This window comes from Lynx canadensis, chromosome E1, assembly GCF_007474595.2.
Source record: "Lynx canadensis isolate LIC74 chromosome E1, mLynCan4.pri.v2, whole genome shotgun sequence".
NCBI classification, from domain to species: Eukaryota; Metazoa; Chordata; class Mammalia; order Carnivora; family Felidae; genus Lynx; species Lynx canadensis.
In genome coordinates, this window is record NC_044316.2 from 46,302,306 (window position 1) to 46,318,498 (window position 16,193).

General features: G+C 43.3%; 1 protein-coding gene and 1 non-coding gene across 4 annotated transcripts; one reads left to right on the top strand and one right to left on the bottom strand.

The window, feature by feature from the left end:
• Positions 1-876: 876 nt before the first annotated feature.
• KPNA2 (karyopherin subunit alpha 2) lies at positions 877-11,297 on the bottom strand. Of its 3 annotated transcripts, none has more exons than XM_030296398.1 (11): positions 11,193-11,297; positions 9,771-9,868; positions 9,478-9,615; positions 7,423-7,511; positions 6,343-6,611; positions 5,761-5,855; positions 5,395-5,658; positions 4,459-4,692; positions 4,017-4,199; positions 2,080-2,229; positions 877-1,227 (listed from the first exon to the last, which is right to left on the bottom strand). In XM_030296398.1, exons 2-11 carry the CDS (start codon positions 9,843-9,845, stop codon positions 1,135-1,137), a joined length of 1,590 nt encoding a protein of 529 aa, XP_030152258.1. In that variant the 5' UTR covers positions 9,846-9,868; positions 11,193-11,297; the 3' UTR covers positions 877-1,134. The 3 variants fall into 3 exon arrangements, with proteins under 3 accessions (XP_030152258.1, XP_030152256.1, XP_030152259.1); XM_030296396.1 differs by having other exon boundaries at positions 9,771-9,847; positions 11,193-11,296; XM_030296399.1 differs by having other exon boundaries at positions 9,771-9,847; positions 11,197-11,294.
• Positions 11,298-15,664: 4,367 nt separating this feature from the next.
• Positions 15,665-15,737, top strand: TRNAR-CCG. Its single transcript has one exon. It is a non-coding gene; the product is annotated as a tRNA-Arg (tRNA).
• Positions 15,738-16,193: the final 456 nt, after the last annotated feature.

Below are 16,193 nucleotides of genomic sequence, written 5' to 3' on the forward strand. Positions count from 1 at the left end.
GCTTTTTTTTTTTTAACTTTTTTTTTTAATGTTTATTTTTGAGACAGAGAGAGACAGAGCATGAACAGCGGAGGGTCAGAGAGAGGGAGACACAGAATCAGAAGCAGGCTCCAGGCTGTCAGCACAGAGCCCGACGCGGGGCTCGAACTCACAGACCATGAGATCATGACCTGAGCCAAAGTCAGATGCTTAACCGACTGAGCCACCCAGGCGCCCCAAGGCACAGCTTTGAAACCATGTTCAGCCCTGAAGTTTGGGAGGAGTGAATTCCACTTCTTGCTCTGAAATACTTGTGATTATTTTTTTTTAACGTTTATTATTGGGAGACAGAGCATGAACATGGCAGGGGCTAAGAGAGGGGGAGACACAGAATCTGAAGCAAGCTCCAAGCTCTGAGCTGTCAGCACAGAGCCGGACGCAGGGCTCAAACTCACGAACCAGGAGATCACGACCTGAGCCAAAGTCAATTAACCGACTGAGCCACCCAGGCGCGCCTAAATTTATTGTTTTTAATCCCATCTCCCTGGCCAGTGAGATTTAAGGAGATACTGGCTGAGGGCTTCTGGGAAATTTTGTTCATTTTTCTGTGAGAACTTCTGAAAAATTCTTTTCTAGCTGGTGTGTAGAGGATATGAAGTCTGGAAGCGCCAACAGCCATTATTTACAAACCCGCAGCCTAGAACAAAGTGGGAACTCAGAAGTGGGCGGGGAAAAAGTGATCACCCCTATATCCTTGATGACATCACAAACCTCACACCAGGCAACGTCTCCAACCAGAACCACACCTCTGGTTCGTCACATTGGTTTGGCTGGGTCACCCTTCATCTGCAAGCTTAAGGACCCCAAATTAGAAAGCAGTACACAGAAACGGTGAAGTAAGGAAAAGGGTGGAATTTAATCTTTATTTACAGGACACTGCAAGATATGAGATTCCACAGAGAAATAAGAAACCCACCGAGAGGAGAAGCTTCATACAGTTTGTACAGTTCAGAACTGTTCAAGTATAGTTTCCATTGTAAAAAGTGCTACAATAACAAAACACATTTAAAAAGAGTTCTTAGTAGAGAAAACAGTAAGACAAACTTATACCAAACATAGTACACAACAAACAACTTTATGCCTCAGCTGTACAATCTAGAAGTTAAAGGTCCCGGGAGTGCCATCCTGAACTTGGAATGTGTAGCTTTCAGAGGTAGTTTCTGGCACAACATTTTGATCTTCTTCTTCCTGGAAGTATTAAAAAAACAAAACCAATCAATATAATCCCGCAAGTATGGCACATTTCTAAGCAGCAGCCTGCCTAGAAGTCTGTATTTACTCCTAAGGTCTTCACCTACGTTACCCCTCTAATCAATCCTATAACGTATTTCAGTATTTCAAATCGCGATCGCAGAGCTGCTGAAAACTTGCCAATTCAGGAGTGCCTGGGAGAAGATTCTGAATGGATTCAGGAATGCTACCACAAGAACAAAAAAAAAAAAAAAAAAAAAGATTTTCTTCCCCACCGGCCACTTTCCAGTAGGAAATGAAAAGGCTTATTAACTCCTGAGTGTGGTGACGGGGTTGGGCCCCTCCTCCATCAACTCCTACACAAACTTACTCTCCAGACATTCTAAAATCCCTATAAAGCTATTCATTTGAAAGTACAGTGGTGATTTAAAAAATTTTTTTAAATCTCTCAAGATATGATCATCAAGCCAAATATTTGAGGAGCAAACATATACATTATGTCCTACTCACAGTGATATTTTGCTAAATTTAACAAGGTCACGAGGCTCACTTAAAAAGTCTAAGGAGGGGTGCCTGGGTGGCTCAGTTAGTTAAGCATCACTTCAGCTCAGGCCATGGTCTCACGGTCTGTGAGTGCGAGCCCCGTGTCGGGCTCTATGCTGTCAGTTCATAGCCTGGAGCCTGCTCCTGAGATTCTGTGTCTCCCTCTCTCTCTGCCCTCCCCCCCCACTCATGCTCTGTCTCTATCAAAAAATGAATAAATGTTTAAAAAAAAAGTCTAAGGAAAAAATCTTATGGGCTTGACTTTGTGTATTTTCCAACTTCTGGTAACACTACCCTGTTACTCACCTCTACAGAGAAATACTTCTCAATCAAGTTTAATGAAGCTTTGTACACAGACTCATTTTCATGGTTTTGTAGAGCTTCAATTTTGTCCAAACCTCCGCATTCTTCAATCATTATACTGAGTTTCTCAGTTTCACCTAGTTTCTCAGCAGCCTAAAAAACATTCTCAGTTTACTTGAATTTACTGAATGTTCCATTTTAGTGATAAAAACAAAGTTTATGTTTGGCTGTTGATATATGTATCAGACATACACTTGGAAGTTCCTGCCAATAACCCTATGAGATCATTTTATCTCCAGTTTACATTTTTTTAAAAATTCAAGGTGATCAGGTGCATCTCGGTGGCTCAGTCTGTTGAGCATCCAACTTCGGCTCAGGTCATGATCTCACGGCTTGTGAGTTCCAGCCTGGCATCAGGCTCTGTGCTGACAGCTCGGAGCCTGGAGCCTGCTTCGGATTCTGTGTCTCCCTCTCTCTGCCCCTACCCCTCTCACGCTGTGTCTCTCTCTCTCAAAAATAAATAAATATTTTTAAAAAATCTTTTTTTTAAATTCAAGGTGATGAGATCTGTACTTGCTCTCAGCAGCTACTTCTGGAGATCTCAGAGATCTTCCAAGTAGTTCTCAGTAATTTCTTTGCATCAAAATCATCCGGACAAATTTAAAAATGACACCATATTGGGTTGCCTGGGTGGCTCGGTAGGTTAAGCGTTCGACTTCAGCTCAGGTCATGATCTCATGGTTCGTGGGTTCGAGCCCCGCGTCAGGCTCTGTGTTAACAGCTCAGAGCCTGGAGCCTGCTGTGGATTCTGTGTACCCCCCTCTTCTCTCTGCCCCTCCCTGCCCCTTGTACTCGGTCTCTCTCTTGCTCTCTCAAAAACAAACATTAAAAAAAAAAAACAAAAAAACCCCACTACATCCAGGTTCAATTGATCTTTGATGGGAACAGAAAATTACTGTTTCATAAAAGCACCTCAGATAACACCAAAGGGTAGTCAAGGTGGAGAACCACCATCTAAGGGCAAAGATGGCCTATGCTGCATAAAAACAAATTTCCCTGAATGGATTATTTGCCGACATCAAGAATTTATTAGCATAAAAATGATATTATGGCCTTGTTTAAAGTCCTCAAATTAGGGGCGCCTGGGTGGCGCAGTCGGTTAAGCGTCCGACTTCAGCCAGGTCACGATCTCGCGGTCCGTGAGTTCGAGCCCCGCGTCAGGCTCTGGGCTGATGGCTCAGAGCCTGGAGCCTGCTTCTGATTCTGTGTCTCCCTCTCTCTCTGCCCCTCGCCCGTTCATGCTCTGTCTCTCTCTGTCCCAAAAATAAATAAACGTTGAAAAAAAAAATTTAAAAAAAAAAAAAAATAAAGTCCTCAAATTAGAAGATAAATACTTACAGATGAAATAACTTTCTTCAAAATAACTTAGAGAGGGCTTGGGTAAGGGAAAGTAGGAAAACAGGCCAAATGTTGACAAATTATTTATGCTGGATGATGAATACACCAAGCATCATCATTCTAGACTCAACTCTTTGTAGGTAAAACTTCCATAATCAGAAGTCGTTAGGTAGGACCTACCTCCCACCAACCACTGTGACTAAGTGCCACACGCTAGGTCAATTAGGAATGGAATCAGAAAAAAAACAATTAGATAACTAAGTCATCAAAATCTAATTTCACCAAAATTCAGTAGGATATTGGAGAATTAAAGATTCTTGACAAATTAGATGGGAATGAACAGCGTCCACATACGGATTTGATTTCAATTCAGGTCATCCACTTAGATCTCTTATAATCCCTTGTCACGTCTTACCAAGAGTGTGGCCCACATTAAAATAGCCTTTCTAATTCTGTGGCCTACTAAGTAAACTTAGCTGCCCTACCCTGAGTTTAAATCACTTATCATCAAGCCCAAATTCCAAGGCTACCTTAACACCTACCTGAAAGATGTTTGAAATGGCATCCAGAATAACCAGAATGATTTTGGTATCTTTTGCAGTTAAGAGGTTCATCAATGGTTCTATTATGCCACAGTGAACGAGGTATACGATCTGCTCAACTGTTCCGCCACTCGTATAGTTGGTCACAGCCCACACAGCTTCCTTTTGTGTCTTAAAGTCTGCCTATTAAACATAAGGAAACGAGTTTACTTCAGAAACGATTGTAAAACTAAAATTCCAAAAGTATTGTTTTAGAAAAACAAGGACACAAACTACCAACTGATTCCATCCAACCTTAAATGTAAGAGGTCACTGGCTACTATTTAGCAAAGAACTACAAGTAGAACCAGCACTGGCACATCAAGAATCTTATCAAGCACAGCTCTACCAAGTGTCCATCCATAAATACTAACATCCTTTGATTAAGTTAAGACTTCATCACCTTAGAGAGAACACCAACGAGGAATGGAACTAATCCATGATTCACAACTTGCTGTATCTGGTCCTGGCGACCAGCTGTGATGTTTGACATTGTCCACGTAGCTTCCTTCTGAATATTAGTTTTGGGGTTCGTTAGTAGGCTGGGAAAGACAGCAAGTGCTCCCGCATCTATTACAACCTGAGTCTGTTCATCTGTCCCAGTGACAATATTTCCTATGGCTCTTAGCGCAGGAGTCTGAAAAGGAAATGTAGATGCCAACTGTTAACTTTTATTTTTTCAGCACTGCTCCAAAAGTCTATACCCCAAAGGTTTTGTCAAGTCAGAGCCTCATCATGGCCCTAAAATAGGTAATATGTCAGTATCAGTTTATTAATTGACCATGCTTATGTTTTCTATTCTCATCTAAAAGTTAACAACTGGGGTGGGGGCGTGGGGTGGGGAGGTGCCTGGGTAGCTCAGTCACAGTCAGTTAAGCATCCGACTTCAGCTCAGGTCATGATCTCATGGTTCGTGAGTTCAAGGCCCACATTGGGCTCTGTGCTGACAACTTGGAGCCTGGAGCCTGCTTCGGATTCTGTGTCTTCCACTCTCTCTGCCCCTTTACCACCCACACTCTCAAACATAAATAAACACTCTCTCCCTCTGAAAAATAAACATTAAAAAAAACTTAATGTTAACAACTGGGGCACCTGGGTGGCTCAGCTGGCTGACTGTCCAAATCTTGATTTCAGCTCAGGTCATGATCCAAGTGTCATGGGATCAAGTCCCCCATCTAGCTCCCCATGGCGCGTGGAGGCTACTTAGGAATTCTCTCCCTCTGCCCCTTTCCCCTGGTCAAGCTCTCTCAAACTAACTAAACTAAGCTAACCAACCAACCAACCAAATAAATAAACAAACAAACAAACAAATAAATAAATGATAAAGTTAACAACTTACCACAATGGGCAATTCGGTAGCTCCTAGAAGCTTCACAAGTTGGGGCACAACTCCTGTTTTCACGACCATTTCAATCCGTTCATTTGGACCATCAGTAAGGTAGGAAATGGCCCAGCAGGTATCCGCTAATACTTCTGGATCATCATGATGCAGAAGACGAACTAAGGTAGGAAGAATCTGCTCAACAGCATCTAATGGGGGTGCAGGATTCTTGTTGCGACAAAGGTTCGAAAGTGTCCAAGTAAGGTTCCGTAAGTAACCACACTGAGGGGAAAGAAAAATGCAATGAGAGGTCCTCTGTATTTTGAGGAGATGGGAAAAACTGGAATCAAGAAGCGAGTAACCGGACTTATGTTAGTAACTTACTGCTAAAGATGACATATCAGGAACAGCAAGGAGAGCCAACAGCGGGTCAACTGCACCATACTTGATAACCAAGTCTCGGAAAACTGAACCATCACCTAAACAAAGGCAAGGTTAGTTTGTAAACTATTTTTCTAGCACCATTAGTGTACAGTGACTGAATGGGTCTTAACACAAAGACAACACTGGGAAACCCCTAACTTACTTAGCCACCACTTTCACCCCTGATAAGCATGGGAAGCAAACAAACTTATATCTTAACACACAGGTCACTATTACTTCTAATAAGCCACTTCTTCCAACCTCAGTAGGATTAGAAACAATCAGTCAAGAGAATTTTAAATCTGGGGCGCCCGGGTGGCTCAGTCGGTTAAGCATCCGACTTCGGTTCAGGTCACGATCTCAAAGTCAGAGAGTTCGAGCCTTGCCTTGGGCTCTGTGCTGACACCTCAGAGCCTGGAGCCTGCTTCAGATTCTGTGTCTCCTTCTCTCTCCCCCTCCCCCACTCACGCTCCCTCAAAAATAAATAAACATTAAAAACAAAAAAAACCCTCTCTTAAAAAACTCTGTTTTAAATCCAAGTACCTGCAATGTTTCCTAGAGCCCATACAGCTTGCTCACTGATGTGGGCATGGGAAGAGGCCAACAGAGAAATGAATGCTGGGATAGCACCTCCGTCTACCACAGCCTTGGTCTGTTCTGATGTCCCGGAAGCAATGTTAGTGAGGGCCCAAGCAGATTCGAACTGAATGGGGCTACAATCAGTTCTGCCCAAGAAGGACACAAATTTTGGAATCAAACCAGCTCGGATTATGTTGTCTATGGGAGGCTGTTTTTCCCTAGAAAGCAGTTTCCTAAGGGTAAGCAAAAAGAAAAATGAAAGTTGAGGAGGAATAACAAAAGTTTGTGTAAAAATCGATTTAAAATGCAATTCAAGAGTTTAGAACTATAGATAACCTTTTAAAGTCATGCAATAATGTTGAGATATCACGTAATTTAAGAGGAGATTAACAGACTGGTTGCAATGGTGCTACCCAGGTGGTGTCTTTAACTACCTTTTATCCAAAATTGAAGAATTACCGGTAATGGAAATTAGCCTCTTCGCTGCATCCTCGGAAACTACTTTAGATCTTGTCACTTTAAAATTTCGACAGTCTGACAGAATTACACTACCAGTGAGGTGATCTGTGTTTCCCTAACTACTGGTGAGGTTAAACATCTTTTCCTTCATCATTTGTCACTTGGATTTTTGAGCACACTGTCAAACTATAGAAATTATTAATTCTTTCTGTTACAAATGTCACAAAATATTTGCGTTTGATGGAAAGTGAGTAAATGCACCATTCTAAATGCATGTGCCAATCCCACTTACTGATTCCTTTCTCTGACACCACTTTGAAATGCCACTTTGACAAAACTTTGTAATTTACTTAAAAGGTATACCAAAAGGTTGACAGTGATTATCACTGGGGGTGGTGGGACTTGAGGCAATTACAAAATTACAGTTTCACCTACGGAAAGACTCTAATGAAATCAGGCTTTTGGCCAAATTAACCTTTATTTTACTCATGCCATCTGTCTGTCTCTTTCCCAATAACAACAACAAAAATCTAAAAAGGCTGGTATCTTAGTGATGTCATTCATGCTATAGCCGAAAAGACTTACCTAGCAGCTTGAGTAGCCTGGAGCTGGCTTTCCAAATTGTTGCTATTTATGCCTTTGACAATGTCATCAACAGACCAATTGACAGTGCCCTGCAAGGACAATGGGATCAATTTTGCAAATTATCATTTTTAAGATTAAATATAAACAATAAAATCTCTACCTGGCACTGTGAAGACCTTTTCTGTGAAGACCTTCTTAAAATCAGTTACTGTAAGTTTAGACTTATGCGGAATTGTGGCTGTTAACTAAATATCCATTATTTTAGATGTAGAAGAGCACTCAAACTTGGTATTATGAATCCCTGGAATCTCAAATTATGGAGTATTAAAGCATTTTGTCACTAAAAGAGGAGACTGTGAACAATCTAGTAAATTAAATTAGAGCAGTTTGGACGTTGTTCTACATTAGTCTCAATCACCCACATTCAGATACGCTGTCAGGGAGAAAAGGATGCAGTTATATAGGCAACGTGCTAGGAATTTTCACATCGAAGCTTATAATGTATGCATTTCCACAGTACAGTGCTACAGAAATGTCTCATGTTGTGAACACCACAGAAGAGCTTGAGAACCAGTACTACAGTTAACTCAAAAAGACAGTGCCCCTTTTTCCATAAGAGCTTACAACTTAATAAGGGAAATGTGAAAAACAGACACCGTAAAATAAGTGGCAAATATACACACATTCACTCTCCATTTGTGATGCACAGCTGGGGTGCTATGCGAATTCTGAAAAGGGGACATTTTTCCTACCAGGTTGATCAAGGAGTGCTGTAAGAAGATAGGATTTGAATATAGTACTCTACAGATAGCACATAGGTACTATTTCATGAAAAAAAAAATATTTGGAGCTCTAAAGGAAAGCATAATGTAAAAAAAGCAGGAAAGTTCCCAGTATCTTTTAAAGATAAAAAAAAAAAAAGATAATCTGAAAGTCTAAAATGGATCGAATTTACAAAAATAAACCTTCCAGGGGCACCTGGCTGGCTCTGTTAGCGGAGTGTGCAACTCTTGATCTCGGGGTTGTGAGTTTGAGCCCCACATTGGGTGTGGAAATTACTCAAAAATAAAATCTTAAAATAAAACTTCCAAGAATATGGATTTAAAACTACCAAAGTTTTTGAGGTGTGTGGGTGACTCAGGTTAAGCGTCCAAAACGATTTAGGTTCAGGTCATGATCTCACACTTGGGGAGATCAAGCCCTCATCAGGCTCTGCACTGATGGCACGGAGTTGCTCAGGCTTCCCTCTCTTCCTCCGTGTCTCTCCCACAAGTGCACGTGCGCTCACTCACTCTCTCAAAATAAACGTTAAAAAAAAAAAAAACCTACCAAAGTTTTTTCAGCAGAGAAATAACAAGTCTAAACAGTATTTTAAGAATATTTTTAGGTATATAGTGTGTGGCATAGAATGAAGGAAAAGATAAATTAGAAGATCACTGAAAATATTCCAGGAGAGGGGCACCTGGGTGGCTGAGTCAGTTAAGCGCCGGACTTCGGCTCAGGTCATGATCTCGTGGTTCGTGAATTCAAGCCCCTCATTGGGCTCTGTGCTGACAGCTCAGAGCCTGGAACCTGCTTCAGTTCTGTGTCTCTCTCTCTCTGCCCCTCCCCTGCTGATGCTCTGTCTCTCTCTCTCTTTCAAAAATAAACATTAAAAAAAGTTTTCTTTTAAATATCTCAGGAGGAAAAACATCTGAACAAAGATGGTGGAAAATACAAAAAATAGAGAACATCCAAAAAATTGGAAAATGATTGGTTCTGGACACACTAACTCTCAGTTAACACTGGAATGGCCAGTCAAGGTACCGAACTGGTGGCTAGAAATGCAGGGAAACCTCAAGGGAGTTTAGAGCTAAAGGAGACCTTGGAATCAGTTATGGAGAGTGGGCAAGAAAGAAGACAACTCATTAGAATTACTGATTGGGGACAGAAAAAAAGATCTTCGCAAAGTTGATAGTTAAAACCATTAGGCTAGGAACGTTATTTAAATTCCTAAGAAAAGCACCATATTGATCTTCTGAATCGACCATAACTCATAACCTACTACATATTTACCTGGTTGTTGCGGTTTTCCTGCAGTGGGGATGTTGCGTCATCAGGAAACGAGCTTACGTTTCTCCTTTTCAGCATCTGGTCATCCTTCTTAGCTTTCCTCAGCTCCACGTTAACTTCTATTCGGCGACGCCTCATTTCCTTGAAAAAAGATACACCACTTCACCTATCGTATCAGTTTTTCTGGCCAAGTGAGAGCACTTATTTCAAACTTCCTCCAAGTTTTGACCCCTTCCCAAGTGTCTTTGCATTAAAAGAAAAAAAAATAGCATAGGAAAGCAACAGAAGGTACTCACTGTACTGTCTTTCCCCTTGTTCTTGAATCTGTTAAGGCGGGCAGCTGGTGAATTAGCATTCTCGTTGGTGGACATGGCTGTGAAACAAAGGGAGAAAGCTAGAAGACGGAGGAAAGGAAAGATTTCTCCTTCATCATTTTGCTTTGTCAGTAAGAGGAGCACTAACAGAATCATCAGGCATGTATTGCATCCACACTTGTCTATTAGAGGAGCAATTTCCGCCTTCAGCACTACGAAGCACTGAATTGGCCAAACTGTAGTAGTCCCCTCCCCTCCCACCGGCCGAGACTTCCTGGAGAAGGGAGGTCCATCAGAAATAGAGTGCAAGCTGTATGAATTGCAATTTCCAGGTCTGCGTTTTTCAAAAAGCAACAAATGAAATTAATTTTAACGTCTTATTTAACCCAACACACCCAATATATTCTCATTTCAACATACTATAATATTTCGAGTCATTGAGATATTTTACACTTTCTTCATACTAATCCTCCGAAACCTTGAAATCCTGTGCGTACTTTAAGCTTACAGCATATCCCAATTTGGACCAGCCACTTGGGTTGGCTGGCTACCACACTGGGCAGTGCAACTGGACTATTTCAATTAAATAGTTAATTGAAGACAAAGAGGAGAACTGAGCTCACAGTTAAAATCAATGTCCTAGGGGAAATAAATCCAATATCCATCCTCTGGAGGCTCTATCTACTGTTTTTAAGTGGCCAAAATAGGTACATTCTCCACACTTGAAAATTGAGAAACCTGGCTCCTCATTACACTACGGAACCTTCCCTAACATTTCCTGTCCACACTGAAAACTTGAGACGCAGTTGTCCACCTTCAGCATCTCATTTCATTTCCAGGAATTTCGAGAGAATGCACTTAATTAGGCGGATCTCAACTGTGCTTCATTCAGACTGAGATCTTTAAGAGCAATCGCCAAAAAGTGCCAAGTACAAGTCCCCCTTACAATTTGTTAGCTTTCATTCCGTGTTCTTTGACGAAACGGTGTCACAGCCCGCCCTGGGCCTGCGTATTAAGAGAGAGTTCTTCCAACTGCCACCCCCATCGCCAGGCCCTGCCCCTGCCCCCCACCCGGGAAGACGCAGCGGGGAACGGACGGAGGAGGGGGCCGGGCCGCCTCCCCGGACTCTAGCCCTCGGGCCTCACCGATTTGCCGGGCCGCGATGCGCAAGGGCTCTCCGCTGCGGTTCGCACAGCCGCGGCGCCCTAAAGCCCAAGCACTCGCATCGCAAAACAGCCGCTTCGTCAACGAACGACGCCCCCGAGGCCTCGTCAACGAGGGAGGCCAAAGCCAGGTCGGGCGTGTACTCGGGCCCTCCCCTCCCGCCACCCGCAAGCGGAGCGCGGCCCGCAGCCCGCAGGCCTGCCGTTACGCTCCGGCCGGACTCCGGCCCGAGTTCGTACCTACACGGCCGGCTCAGGATTCCACAAGAGGCGGTGCGAGGCGCGCAGGGTGCAGGTCAGCTGCCCTGAAAACGTCCACCACGGCTCAGCCCAAAGACGGTGTGGCTCGTGCTGCCGGCCGGCGCGATTTAAATTTCCCGGTGTCCCCGCATTCCGATTGGCTGGTTCGAGTCTACGCCGTGTGCCCATTGGCGGATTTGAAAAACACGTTAGGGGGGTTGGTCATAGGGCCAAGAAGAAGCGAGGATAGCATCGCGAGATATGGGAGCGGCCGGGCAATCCCAGAGCACTTTGCAGTTCGGAGAGGAAGGACTCCAGATCCCAGCATGCAGCGGGCAAGTTCTCCGCCCTGCTTTGGCCCGAACCTCGGGTCTTTGCAGGGAGATTAGGCAAGTGACGTCGCTCGCTGCTCGTTTGCCTGGGCGGCTGCTTCGACCAAAACACCACAAATGATTTCCAAAATGATTCCCTTTAAAAACCTTGACATAGAGGAGGTAGATTAAAAAAAAAAAATCTTGATATAGAAACATACCGCTATGCGTTTTTTCCCTGCTAGGACACAGAAGGAACTTGGCAGGGGTTTCTGACCATTATGGAGAGAAGGGATAAGGCAGGCTTGTGTTACATTTTTTAGTTTTAATTTTTTTTAGCTTGTGTCGTAAAAGACTGCATAGAAGCCACACATATGCTAACAAAAGGCTTTTTATGGCTTTTTCTTCAGACACTCATTTATTTTTCAATAATTTCAAGTACAGAAGAATTACAAATCTTTATGCAGATTTGCCAAATTTTAACATTTTGCCACCTTTGCTATTTCTCTATGTACACACACGTGCATGTGTGTATAATACATGTATGGCTTTTACATTTACTTTCCAAACCATTTGAGAGTAACTTTCAGATATCATGTCCAAATACTTAAGTGTGTGTCTTCTTTTGTTTTTAAGTTAATTTATTTTGAGAGCACAAGAGGGGGAGGGGCAGAGAGAGAAGGAGAGAGAATCCCAAGCAGGCTCCACACCATCAGCACAGACCCCCGACTTGGGACTGAATCTCACAAACCATGAGATCATGATCTGAGCCGAGATGGAGTCAGTTGCTTAACCTTCTGAGGCACCCACGTCCCCCTTCAGTGAGTATCTTCTAATGACATTCTCTTATATGACCACATCACAGTCATCAAATTCAGGACAAATGAATTTTTTTTTTTTTTTTTTTTTTTTTTTTTTTTTTTTTAGTAATCTCTACACCCAATGTGGGGCTCAAACTCATGGCCTGGAGATCAAGAGTCACATGCTATCCTGGCTAAGCCAGCCAGGGACCCCAGGACAACTGAACTTTGATGCTATCATTTATTATATAGTCTGTGTTCAAGTTTTGACAATTGTTCCAATATGTTCTATGTGGTATTTTACACATTTCTGAATAACACGTTTGCATTCTCTTGCCTTGTACTTTTTTTTAAAGCATCATGAATGGTTATCAGAGCATCAGAATTAAATCTTTTTGGTTTTCTTTCTGGAATTTTTTTTTTTTTGTATTCTTAAAAGGGTGTTTTTAGAAATGTTGTACTGGTTTATTTTTTAATATTAATAAATTCACTACAAATTATTTACGATAAATAAATTCATCTATTGTTGAAGGCATTTTGCCAGCCTCACTCATTGTGTCGCAGCCATGGGATTCATAGACGGTTGATCCTACTCCCACCTACTCAAGCAGCATGATCCCATCCCCCTAAGTGCAAAAATGTGAAAGGAATTCACCCCGAAACCGGTCACTGCAAGGGATTCTCTTGGCTACTGTGAATGGTTTAGAGGCAGGCATGTGACCTAAATTCATTCAGTTGGGAAGCCTATGCCTTTTGTTTAATGACTGGAGGTAGGAAAGCAGGCTCTGTTCTTCTGAACTGGGGGATGTGAGGCCTAGACATCTGAATAGGACAGTTGTAGAGAAACTATGAAAGCTCTGATCAACAGCCTGCCCTACCTCTGAAGGTTGCAATTATATAACTTTGCAATTTTGTCATCCGACACACTTTCTTCGTTGTTTAAGCTGGTTATATCAGGTTTTCTTTTCCTTCAAAATACGGAGTACTATGTGCCCAAAGCTGTTCTAAATGTTTTACATATATTAATACATCTAATCTTCACAACTCTGTGTTGTAGCATTATTATTACCTGTACCATTTCACAGAAGAGAAGACTGAATCGTGAGTGGTTAAGTAGCTTGTCCTGGTTCACACAGTCAGTAAATGGCAGAAGGGATTCCGACCCAGGCTGCCTGGCTCTCAACCACTATTCTATACCCTCACCTGAAAACAACCTGAAACAGAAATACAATGTGGAATCTGAGAGAGTTGCCTTTGAAAGATACAACGTTCCCCTGGGGTAACCATAGACCTTCCCTCTTAGCTCTTCTAGTTTGGATGGAGGTTCAGGAGAGAGCCTTGTCTGGCCAGGGCCAATCAGTACCTTCCTTCCCCAGACACAGGAATTAGTTTGGTGATAACGATGCAGCATAGTGCAATAAAATGTCTACGGAGGCCTTTGAGTGTGAGATATCCTCTCTCTTCTACAGGACTGTGTGTGCTAATAGTATAGCTGGAAACTGCTTTCAGGGAAGCAAACCCCAGTGTGCCCAAGTCTGAATAGTTCGTCAAATTGTTCTTTCAAGTAAAAACTATGTTCCACTGAAAAAGTTAGTTTAGCCTGCAACTCAAACATCACACAATTGTTTTTTCTTCAAGAGAAAACCATTGTGGGGTGCTTGGCTGGCTTAGTTCCTAGAGCCGGCAACTCTTGACCTCGGGGGTTGTGAGTTCGAGCCCCAGCTGAGGTTGGAGATTGCTTACAAATGAAATGTTAAAAAAAAAAAAAAAAAAAAAGTGCAGGGGCACCTGGGTGGCTCAGTGGGTTAAGTGTCCAACGTCAGCTCAGGTCATGAGTTAGCGCCCTGCGTTGGGCTCTGTGCTGACAGCTCAGAGCCTGGAGCCTGTTTCAGATTCTGTGTCTCCCTCTCTCTCTGCCCCTCCCCTGTTCGTGCTCTCTCTCCCAAGAACAAACATTAAAAAAACATTTTTTAAAATAAAAAAAGTGCAAAAAAAAGAGTCAACCATTGTATTTTGGTATGTGGTAGAAATGATTTATACATATTTTGTCACACAAAATATTAAAAAGGTGTGCACTCAAGTGTGGGGATTTAATACAATTGACAATTCTTACAATCATCAAGGATATTCTTAAGTGAAGCTGGCTACCTCCACCCCCACCTTTGCCAGGGCACAAACATGAAGGATGACTATTACTACTTTGGTTCCACTGCTGTGGTTCACTGAGATGTGAGTTTTACCCACTATCATTTCTGCACCACCAATGCTACATGGTGAGTGAATTGTTATTTACTAAATAGCGTCCTGGTTTTCATTAAAAACATTTCCTGAACGACTCAGGGTGCACAGGTAATAAAAGTGACATACTGACACACAGACACATAAAATTTGAAAGATACATACCAATATGTTAACAGTGGTAAGCTCCAAATGATAGAATCATAGTCAATTTCAGTTTTCATTTGGTTTACGCATACTTTATACAAGTTTACAACTAACAGGCGTTAGGTGTCTAAGGAGAAAACGAAATTGTGTATTTTTAAAAACCACGAATTGTGTTAAAAAAAAAAAAAAACACGCATGGACATACTGGGCGTGGAAACAAAGTCTCTAAGTCTTTATCCAAGACCTAGGATGGGATAAAAACAAAATCCGTATTATTTTTGTATTGACGGACGTTGTTAAATCCATTTTCCCTTTAATCCGGAGGGAAAGAAGAGACAAGGGAGGAAAATGGATGTAAATGAGTAAGGGGGAAGGGCAGATTTGGGGGAGGAAAAAAAAAGCCTGTTCACCCTGGAACCCCCCCAACAGTCCCCAGCACATAATAGTTTATCACAATGCTGTATGTAGAATAACTGCGGGAAAGAAAAGGGAGGAGGAGCTATAAGGGACGGGAAGGTTGCGGGTGTGTAGGTGAGAAAGGACCTCAGGCTCTGCGACAGGCGGCACTAGGCGGTCCCAGGGAACTTTGTAAAATGCAGACGCCCGGGCCCAGCCAGGGAATCAGAACGGAGGGAGGACAGGCATTGGAATTCCGTTTAAAGTTCCCCAAGAGCGCGGAATGCGCAGCCAGGACAGACGACCTTCCGACAAGAACCGTACAGGTAGGAGGCCGCCCGGAGCTGCCCGCGTGCCGGCCACGCAGCCCCGGGGGCTGTGGGGTAGGCAAGGCCACGCGCAGGCGCACGGGGCCGCGGGCGACGGGCCGGGCTCAGCGCAGGGGGGCGCAGGCGCGCGGGGCCGCCGCTGGGGGCGGCTCCCAAATCGTACGGCGCCCGTCTCGAGGCCGCGGAGCTCGGGGCGGGGCGCGATGATGGCATCGCGTAAGGAGACGGTGTGAGAACCCGGATCCTGTGGTGACCCAGTGGCCTAATGGATAAGGCATCAGCCTCCGGAGCTGGGGATTGTGGGTTCGAGTCCCATCTGGGTCGCACGGAGATTAGTTTTGGTGGAGAGAAAGGCGGTGATGGGCACTGACGGCAGTGAAGTAGATTTTGAATTGTGGTCACTTAGTCTCTACAGCGATCTCCGAAACAACTGAATTTACAAGTTAGGAAATGTATGTCCGCGCTTTAAAAATACCGCAGTTGGGACCTTGCGAAGGAAGGGTGAGATGGGGGCCAAAAGAGGAGCGTTTAACTTCTGCGTAGATTATAATGGCTTCTTATTAAAAGAAAAAAATCATTAGAAAGCACGAACTAGACACATGGCATTACCTCTTTTTGTCTACCGTTTCAAGCGTAGCATGGACAGCCACACATCCAAAACCTCCCCATCCTACTCCAAAGGGGTAGTGTGAGTAAATCCAACTGTGCTGGCTCCAAACGGATTTATTTTCAGTACTAAGGAGAATTTATTGAGAAGCAACAGCGCTGTTGCAACGGACA

What these genes read in the sequence shown, in the direction of transcription:
- KPNA2 (XM_030296398.1), bottom strand. Translation starts at nt 9,845, where the DNA reads ATGTCCACCAACGAGAATGCTAATTCACCAGCTGCCCGCCTTAACAGA. An exon ending in AGGAAAACCGCAACAACCAG is followed by an intron (nt 7,512 to 9,477) that starts GTAAATATGTAG and finishes TTGTCCTTGCAG; the next exon opens with GGCACTGTCAATTGGTCTGT. An exon ending in GGCTCTAGGAAACATTGCAG is followed by an intron (nt 5,856 to 6,342) that starts GTACTTGGATTT and finishes GCCTTTGTTTAG; the next exon opens with GTGATGGTTCAGTTTTCCGA.